At 35.3% G+C, this 10,438-nt stretch overlaps 1 protein-coding gene across 1 annotated transcript; it reads left to right on the forward strand.

The window, feature by feature from the left end:
• Positions 1–6,335: 6,335 nt before the first annotated feature.
• On the forward strand, positions 6,336–10,146 carry LOC117567752 (keratin, type I cytoskeletal 10). The gene is made up of 7 exons (XM_034247944.2): positions 6,336–7,079; positions 7,143–7,250; positions 9,021–9,170; positions 9,235–9,303; positions 9,364–9,507; positions 9,575–9,634; positions 9,772–10,146. Exons 1-7 carry the CDS (start codon positions 6,354–6,356, stop codon positions 10,144–10,146), a joined length of 1,632 nt encoding a protein of 543 aa, XP_034103835.1. The 5' UTR covers positions 6,336–6,353.
• Positions 10,147–10,438: the final 292 nt, after the last annotated feature.

Genomic DNA, 10,438 nt, shown 5'->3' on the forward strand with positions numbered 1-10,438 from the left:
GTGTAATTTTCTGAAACTGACCGTTGAACTGCTAAAATTCTTTAGTTTAATTTGTTAAGCAAACGATTTAAGGGACATTGACTTTTACAATACAGTAAAATGAAATAAAATAATGAAATCCAAACCAAAATTAATTTTAGAAATATAATAATTTAATACTTTTAATCATCTTTGCAATTTCCATAAAATAAAGTAGAATTAAATGAAGTATGGAGCAAACAATTAAATCTAAAATAATAAACAAATAACTCATAATGCAATTTAAAAATGCAGTCCCATAAAAACAATAATGAAATGTTAAACCGCATTTTAATGCATACAAATAAGTTGGTTTACTTCGTGCGGAATTCACTAATCCGTTAAGAATTTGACATTTTTACTATACATATATACAAATTTGCAGAATTCCAAGAAATTGTCAATTGGTAATCAAATGTGTAAAAACTGGTTACCAAATAAATACCTAGCTGTTGCTTCTGCTTTATTAATCATTTGATGATCATATATCTTTTCTTCAACTTAAGTGCAAAGTATATTATATTATGCTACAAAAGTAGCATTCTTCATTGATTGTCAGCAACTGCAGCAGCTGAACTAATATAAGTTTCATCTGCATTACTTGATCGATTTCAATTTCTGCAACTACTTCTGGTTTACGTCGTCATTTAAAACGTACACAATTTCACAGTAAAAATTAATGTCTGCAATAAATATGAATTAATAATTATTCATAGGTTTTATCGAATGCACCAATTTAAATGTATAACGCTGTTGCACTGTTGAATTGATTAATAAATTAATAATAAAATATTATGAATCAGCGCCTATTGAAAAAGCTCGGTTTCTCCCGATGTCGTCAAATTTGCTGCTACCCATCAATAATGTCAGACAATAATGTCTACACACACACACACACATGTGCATTCATAGGGGCCCCAAAAATAAAATTTGCTTTACTTTTTGGCAAAACGATGTTTCAACACCTTTATTATGTAGTTGTTGTAATAGCTTGGCTAGAGCTCTTCAATAAGTTTTGGTGCTTACCTTGCAAAGCAAAGCAGCGAAAATTCAGATGAAAAGATCTCGAGATGAAAGTTGAAGGCTACGCCTTTTGTTCGTATGCAAATTGAATTGAGTATGCGGGCAAGCAAACACGTCGACGTCGACGTCGTCGTCGTCGTCGTCGTCTGACTGACTGCTATACTAAACAACTATAGTAACTGGGCAACAACGACTCTCCGGCCATTAAAGCCACAAATTTCGATGTCATTTTCGATTTGGCAGCTTTAATAAGCAAACGAGCGACTAAGACTGCTTAATTTCATACATACTACTATAAAATGCTGATCAATGTATTGGTGTGTATCTGTGTGAGCGTTTGAAACAAATCTAATTCACCTTAAACTGATTTCGAACGCATGCAACATTAGTGAGTCGACTCAGACCTCGACGTGTCTTGAGTTGCGTTGATTTGCTCGCCTGGTCTCGTTTTGTAATCGCAAACCGCCAGATACTTTATCTATGAACTGTTTTTATTTATGTTTTTTTTTCTGTTTTTCTGTTCGTTTGGCTATTGCTGCTGAACAACGCTGAACAACGAGGCGTATGCGTAATTTGTAGTTTTCCATGCATGTCTTGAAAACAACTCGCTCGCTGTGTTCTGTGTCGTTAACCAAAGCCAGCGACTTGAGCAAATTTACGAATTGCAGGCGCAGTCACCAACCAACCACTGAACAGGTTATCCTTCAGATCTCACAGATACTTACACACACACCCTCTCACACACACACACACACACACATACAAATCTGAGCAAGCTGTTGCCGAAGGTAAAGAGCTCACATTTTGATCTGTTGCCGACTTGATGCTGAGCTGCAATCGTGTTATTATTATGCAGAATCCACCAATAATTGATCTCAATGCTGCTGGACTTTGATTTCAGTTTCAGTTTCATTTTCAGTTTTTCAGTTTCACGCATTTCAACATCACAATATAACATAGATGCCGCCAACTTCCGGTCTGCCTGTCGCTCTTATGCAAACTAATCCGAACATGTTAATTGATTTGGTTTTTCTGTGTGTATTTTTTTTTTTAGATTTATGTGCCCAACATTTAAGTTAAGGCTACAGATGTATAATTAACTCATTCGGTGAAAAGTCGATTAAATCAATACTGTTATTCCTTTTGAGCGGTGAGAGTGTTTAATCAATTATAAATTACATGTAAGAAGTCTAAATTAAAAAAGATGAATAATATGCAATAATTCGTCTATTTTCTTTTTAAACGGCCAAAAATGAAATTTGGAGTTAAATACTAAAGTGAACTTATTTTTATAAAATACAATTAAAATTTGAAATAATAAGAAATAATCGACTAAAATTTTATAGATATTAAGTTGATCATAAATAACTTTTGAAAGATAGTAAGTGAAACACTTCAACTTATTAAATTTTATAACAAATTTCTTAAGTTCTGCTAATATGAATTTTTTGGTGCATATAATAATAACTATAGTAAATTTATGTGCGATCAGATAAGGAAGGTATTAAAAACGGCTTGCATGGCTGACAATCTGGTATATTTTGTACTGTATGGTATATTTTGAATGTGGAATAACATCGGTATACCAAAATATAGTCTTCGGTATATTTTATTTAAGAGTATAGTTTAATTGAAATTCGTTAATTCGAAGCTTCAAAATATGAAATTATTTGCAAAGCAATTATTTAACACTGAGATTTATTTCGTGGAAAATATATAATTTCAAGGCGAAGCAGGTGAAATTAAGGTATTGCCGAACATCAAGCGATTTATTATCGACAAGGTTTAATAGGCACTTTACAGCCACAATATATTACCTGTGCATATATTATCTACGTAGAAAAGTATGAGTATTAATTACAGCTCTAATCTGCGGTTGACACAGTGTGACACAACTTTGAGCCGATAATATCTTTCAAGTGCACAATGGCTTAATATATTAGCAAAGTTCACTTGAATAGTTCGATGAAGCAATTAAGTGTGAACACTTTGTCAATTTAACGACATAACCATATAACCAAAAACAAGGTTACTTGTATGCAACATCTCGATTTTATATTTTTTTTTAGTGTTTCATTGTTAAATGCATAATTTGTAGATCGAAAACTAATTATCTAAGCTGTCTGACTGACTTACTTAGTTTATTTTTTTGCATGCGACAATAAATTAACATTTTAGTAAAAGAGTATTTTGACAATTTGTATTTCCTTTTTTTCACCTCTAATTTTTGGAGGTCAATTATCCTATCTGGAAAGAGAGAGAGAGAGATAGAGAGAGAGGCAGCTGGTATTACTGGTTTCCAATAACAAAAGTGCAGCATAAATTAAAAGAGTTGGCAAAATGATTTCCTCTGGGAATGAGTTCGAAGACAAATCATGATGACATTGCTGTTTTTTTTTCGGTGATTTTTGTGATTGTGGTTTGGCTAATAAAATATACAATTTAACCTTGAGTTTTTGGATTTACAGAGCTGTCGCTATATAGAAATGTGAAGTGAAGAGACTATCACAAATAAATAATGTATGAAAATCAAAGCAACATAATCTAGCATGTTATACTAGTTGTATCTTTTATGCTGGCCTCTACCTAGGGTTGACCCCTCTCATTTTGTTGTTGATTGGTCTACTGATCCACGTACCAGTTTCAAACCTGGCCAAAAGTCCACATTGTACAAAGTAGTGGTAGTAAAAAACAACAACAACAAAAATACAGACAAAAGTGCAAACTAACAAAAACTTTGTCGTTGACTTACAGTCAGTATGACAAAGTGGCAAAGGAAAGGTCGATGATTTATCAGTTTCAGTTTTAGCTTCAGTTTCTGTTTCAGTCTCGCCTCTGGTACATTTTGATTTATTCGCGACCTTTCGATGGGCCTTTGCATTGGCCATTCATCTTGTTAACTCGATCAACTTAAAACTTTTTGCTGTCCTAAAAACTTAATGTCCATGCAAATTCAAAATCTAAAAGAATACCTTTCTGATCCAATTAAGTGGCAAATTTCGTGCAAGTTGCGTATTTATTTTGTTAAACGTGAATTAGTTGAAAAAAATTACAATTATGAAATTACCTCGACACATGTGAGATATTCTCAAGTAGTCCAATTAGTGAACAATCGAAGTCATGGACCCCCATAACGAATGGGTCCAAATTCTACACACGCAACAACAGCAGCAACAAAACAATTAGGCGGATAAAGTCAAGTGCTTGAATGGCGAGAGAGAGACTGAAAGACAGACAGCTCAGCTAGTAGATGACATTGGCTATATTGACTTGGCTATTGATGCTGATCATAAATGTATATCTTTTTATCTGCTTTTGACTTCTTTGACATCAACTATTAGCCATTTGTACAAAAACTATTATATATGAGTATTTCACATGCACATTTGTGTACGTACTTCACTTTAAATACATGTATCAGATGTATCTGATAGTTCAGCTCGAGGTCGCCGCATTCAGTCCCTAATTGCCATCTGCAATCTGTAAACTGAGTTACTAAGCAGCTGGCCAACAGAGTATGGAAATTGAAGTCAGTTTGAGGTATCTGACTTAAAGTATAAATCAAACTAATGTAATCGAAATAATTATCTTATTCATTAACTGAACTATCAACGCAATATTGAAATACTTTAAGTAGTAGAGTATTCTCGTATTCGTAGTCACTAAAGTGATCTTTCTTACAGTTTGGTCTGATTTGATTAGGACGGCAATGACAACCACAGATGTTGCTGTTGATATGTCATTAGCACGACTTCGTTTCACTATTTCCGCTTCCGTCTCAAATAAAACTTTTTGTTAAGTACCAAAACGATTCCGAATTCCAAATTGCATGTTTGTGGTAAATAAATGCGATTATTCGCATTTTAGTCATTGTAGATTTTTAACTGAGCAGCGGTGATGTACAATTTACCCTTAAAAAGCAACTAAAACTAATGTGAGGCGGAAAATTATAATGTAACAAAGGTTTTCAAAGAAGACAGTCATACAGAATTATTTAATGTAATAAACGTCATTTGGTTGAAGGTCTCTGCAGCAGGTAATTTAGTAAATTCTAGATCTAGATTGATGAGTTAATTAATTTACAGAGAGGTAAGTTCATTTTCCACGCTCATTTGTATAGAGATTTTCATTCTAAATTTAAGTTGTTACTGTAAGAAAACTAGTGTTCAGTGTGCTCGACTAAGAGACACCCATTACCCATTTGCTTTAAAGCCATAATCTACTAATATTCGAAATATGCAAAAAAAAGCTGAAATATACCGAAAGCTATACTTGGTATATAGATATTGTATTACATTGAAAATATACCTTAGCTGCTTGGGCTGAAAATTTCGTATATCTTATCCTCTATGGTATATTTTGAATGTTGTAGAAAATATGGCATACGAAATATTTTTGTTATTCAATAAGGGTAGCGGGGATCTCACAGTCGAGTACTTTCGAATGTAGCTTTCTTACTTGTTATAATCTAATTCTGATAATACACGAAATCTGCATTTTATTGAGCATATAATTATTTTATTTGACTCTTAACTGCTCTTAACTAAATAGTTGTCGATTTAATGAATGTGAAATAATTTATTTTTATTGAAAAATCTTGTCGTAAGATCTTTCATAGTTCACAAGTACTATTTTTTATATATTTAGGTAAAGCAATAAATATAATTGACGAAATAAGCCATAAAATATGAATTTATATATTTTGACTATTTATTTATTTAAGTAATTTAATTGAAATTGTCTTATTTTTAATGTCAATTTGTTGTGTTGGTTTTTGGATTGTGAAGCAAATCACTAATAAATTAACTACATTTTTCAAAGTACTTCTTAATCTCTAAAATTTTATTTAATGAAACAATTTATGAATAAATTAACTACATGAATCCATAATATTAGATTTTATGAATGTAATTTATGATTTAGTTATGTTTTGGATTCATTGTTGTAATGATGTTCTTAATTATTTAATTGAATTCATATATCTGATTGAGGAAATTACCATTTATACCATCAAACGTTACTTGGACCAGTTAAGCGAACAATTTGTGACATGGACTGATGCATGAAATACATAAGATATACGATTTGTAAACTGTTACTCAATGCAATGAAAGGTGCATTGAAGCGAGGGCAGTTAGAGTAAAGGAGGCGTGGCTCATACGCCCACACGCGACTAAGCGGAAAACAAATTGACAATCAGTTGAAACGTTCAATTGAAATGGATCGATGGCACTTAATTGAATTGATGGATATAAAAGTCAGTTGACTTCTGGTCGCAATTTTAGTGTAACGTCGGAGACATTAAACATAATATGCGACCTCCTGCCCTGCTGCTCATTACACTGTGTGCCTGCTCCTGCACCTGGCCTTGCAATGCCAGACCAAAGGGAATGCAAATGCAATCACAATACCTTCGGGCGATCACCACATATCGGAGATTGGAACGTAGTCTGCCGCCGCAGGAGCTGCGCGCATTAACTGCGCTGGGATTATTGAATGGTGCTCGTCAGGCCGAGGAACAAATGGAGCAGCATCTAGTGCAAGAGATCAAGGAACTGCTGCAAGAGACCGATCTGCAGCAGGGCAATCAAGTCATGCTAAAGATCGATGAGATCGAGCAGGAATTGATGCGAGATAAGCGTGCTCTGAATATTCTCAGCAGCGCTGTCGATGTCCTGGGCACCACTAAGAATGAGCAACAGTTTCGCCAGGATCTGCGCAGTATCTTGGAACAGGAACGTTCTGAATTTCAGCAGAATCAGCAGTCACATAATTCAATAGATCAGCTGCAACTCGGTGAACGATTGGGGCAATTGCGTCTGCATATACTCGAGCAGATTCCACAGATGAAGAGCACGTTAGAGAGCAAAATCGAAGCGGCTTTGGAGCAGATTCTGAAGCAGGCAACAGTTGATGGGCCCTTGGCCAAGGCTAGCTTAAAGGTGCTGCACAAACGAGCTGCAGAGCCAGAGCAGACGGAAGAGAAGCCTGTGGAGAGACCCAAGGAAATGCATGTGATTAAATCTATTCTGTCTGAGGTAAGTTTTAAAGAAGTAGTTATAGCTTACAGCAAATTTAAGGTTACAAAATCTTACCAACAGGACGACTTTCGAGAGAATCTAGTGGAACAACAGTTCGAGGGCAGTGAGAATAGCAATAAACAGTTGCAGCCAAAAGATGAAATTGATGAGGCGGCTTTGGATATTGATGTGAGTAGCAGATGAAATGATTCATATCTCATTGGTGTGACTAACATTTTGTTTAGCTTTTAGTTTATAAATATATGGTTTTTGATTGAACACTTTATTATAAAATGTGAAGTGATATTTACAAGTGTACACACGTGCAGGTCAACAGGTGTTTTCTATTTAAACAGATTAACTTAGCGAAAGCAATGTGCAAGAAACATAAAATATAATTGTAAATCTATAAATATATGAATAATGAAAGTTTAAGAAAAGAAAAAATAATTTTAAAAAAGCACAATTATCCTTTTCTTATGTTTGGAAGGATACTCCTTAATAGTTAATTTATTTTATTCCATCAAACACAAAATACAAATAGTACAAATATAAGTACAAATATTTGTTTCGGAGCAAATAGACCTTCAAGAGGACAAACATAATTTTTCTATTTATACCCGCTACCCATAGGGTAGAAGGGTATTATAACTTTGTGCCGGCAGGAAATGTATGTAACAGGTAGAAGGAGGCATCTCCGACCCTATAAAGTATATATATTCTTGATCAGCGTCAACAGCCGAGACGATATAGCCATGTCCGTCTGTCCGTCTGTCCGTCTGTCCGTCTGTCCGTCTGTGTGTCTGTCCGTCCGTCCGTATGAACACCTAGATCTCAGAGACTATAAGAGATAGAGCTATAATTTTTTTTCGACAGCATTTGTTATGTTTGCACGCAGATCAAGTTTGTTTCAAATTTTTGCCACGCCCACTTCCGCCCCCTCAAATCAAAAAAATCGAATAACAAGCGTAATTGTAAAGCTAGAATTGCGAATTTTGGTATATATAATAATAACTATAGCATTTATGATTGCTGAAAATTTGGTTGCGATCAGATAAAAATTGTAGAAGTTATTAAAGAAATAGTTTTGTATGGGCAAAAACGCTTTCTATGTATGTGTTGTATGTATGCGTATACGTATACATGCTCGCCTCTATATTTGTATCTGTATGCAAGAGGCACTGCGATAGCTCCATTGGTAGAGTGCAAGCATATTACTGTTGCGGTAGTCGAGGGACTCGGGTTCGAGCCCGCTCGGGAACAACAAAAAATTTTTTTTTTTTTTTTTATCGTATTTACAACAATTATAAATCAAAATTGTGGATTTTATTAAAGAAATATTTTGTATGAGCAAAACCGCCTGCTATGTATGTATTGTATTTATGCGTATACGTATATACATGCTCATCTATATTAGCATCTGTATGCATAGGGGTTCTTAAGCAATGCGATAGCTCAGGTGGTAGAGTGCAAGCCGCGCATGTTGTGGTGTCCGGGTTCGAATCAGCTCGAAGTACAAACTTTTTTTTTTTTAACCACCCGGTCGGTGGAGCTCGAGTTCAAATCCCGATCGAAAATACATGCATATTTATTTTTAATATTTTGAGATTATTACCGTAATATTTTGCTTTTATTCAAAATGGGTAGCGGGTATTTCACAGTCGAGCACACTCGTCTGTAGCTTTCTTACTTGTTTTTTCTATATTTTGTGATCGTTTTATTTTATTTAACACATTGAAATTTTATTTATTCTATTTAAAGAAAGTAAGAAATGGTTTTTTTTTCATTTTTGTTTATAACTTTTACTTAATGTATTTTTTACAAATTAATTTAAGTAAATCATCTGAAATACTAAATGCAAAAAACCTTTACCCAAACAAATACCTGGCCTTAGGGATTAATTTTTCATTCCATTTTTGGAAAGAGTTAAGAAAGTTTTCATTAATGCGCCTTCAAAAGTCGCAAAACATTACAGCCAAACCGATGCCGCAAACTCATGGCAAGCAGGAGGATGGAGATGGTTTCGATGACGAAGGCGATGCTGGCGGAGCTGATGCAGGAGGAGGAGGAGGCGGCGGGCTTGTGGGCATCATTGGCAGCTTAAGTGGCGTGAGTGGCAATAGTCAAAGCTTCAACGAATATCTATGGAATATTAATATTATGCAGCTTGCAGGGGGAAGGCGGTTCGGATGTTGGCGCATTAATCGGTGCACTTACGGGTCTCATCTCATCGCTGTTTGGCGTAAGTTTTCATTGCTTGATTTATTTTGTATTTAACTAATTTAATTTTCTTTTTACTTAGCCTGGTGGTCTGGACATTGAGTCCCTGATTAGCACCTCAACCTCATTGCTGGCTGGTTTGTTGTCAGGCAACAAGAATTTTGGCGTCGTTCTTGGCCAATATGTGGGCACCGCCTTCGATGGATTATCTGGCGGCGGCGGAGCGGTAGGATTTTTAATTGATAAACATTTTTTGATTACTGTATTAATGGATTTCCCTTTTTTATTTGCAGGTGAACAATGGACAGTTTCTTGGCCACTTTCTGGGCACTGTGTTGGCTGCACTTAGCGCTGTACTTAATTTTTATATATTACATATTTCATTACCTTTCATCCAAACTTATGCTAACTGTGTTACTAACCTTAAACTTCGTTTAACTTTTCGACTATCTGCTTAAATAATATATATTGATGTTTCTATTTATTTTAGGATCCCGAAGATGAGGGTCCGCCGCAACCTTTGACATTTGCCAAGAGCTTTCTGAGTGGTTTCACCGAGTCAAAGTTTCGCCCCAACTCAGCTGAGGCGTCAGAGGAGCGTCACGGCAGCACAGAATTGTCGTTTCAAAAGAAGAAAAAGGATGCTAGTGGCCATTCCTTTGATTCGGGTGGATTTGTCAAGCAAATTGCATCGCATTTGGTGAGCAGCGCACTGGGATTGCTGCTAAATGCATCGCTGGGAGCATCTGGCGGTGCTTCGCATGCCTCCGCTGGTTTATTCACGAGCAGCAGCCATCACATGAAATCAGTCACGGGCAGATCGTGGTCACCACAGCCACAGCCTCAGCAGACTTATGGATATTAACCACTAACTAGCAACTAAAATATTGATTATTTTTTTTTTCTTTTTTTTTAATAAGTTATAATTGGTAGAATAAAAAACTGACTTTCCTTTCAAGTATTGCATATATGTATGTATTTATATGATTATCTATGCTGTGGGTGCAAACCGCTTTAAGAAAGCGTAAAAACAAAAGGTCTTCATAGCGTTGTTGACCCGACTCTTTGGCTCTTTATGGTCATAGCGAGTGCGTAAGCAGTGAAAATCGGAAGCTTTGTAGTCGAGTAGGTAGTTAACCAGTTGAGCGAATAGCGAG

Source organism: Drosophila albomicans, chromosome X (assembly GCF_009650485.2).
Source record: "Drosophila albomicans strain 15112-1751.03 chromosome X, ASM965048v2, whole genome shotgun sequence".
Taxonomy (NCBI): domain Eukaryota; kingdom Metazoa; phylum Arthropoda; class Insecta; order Diptera; family Drosophilidae; genus Drosophila; species Drosophila albomicans.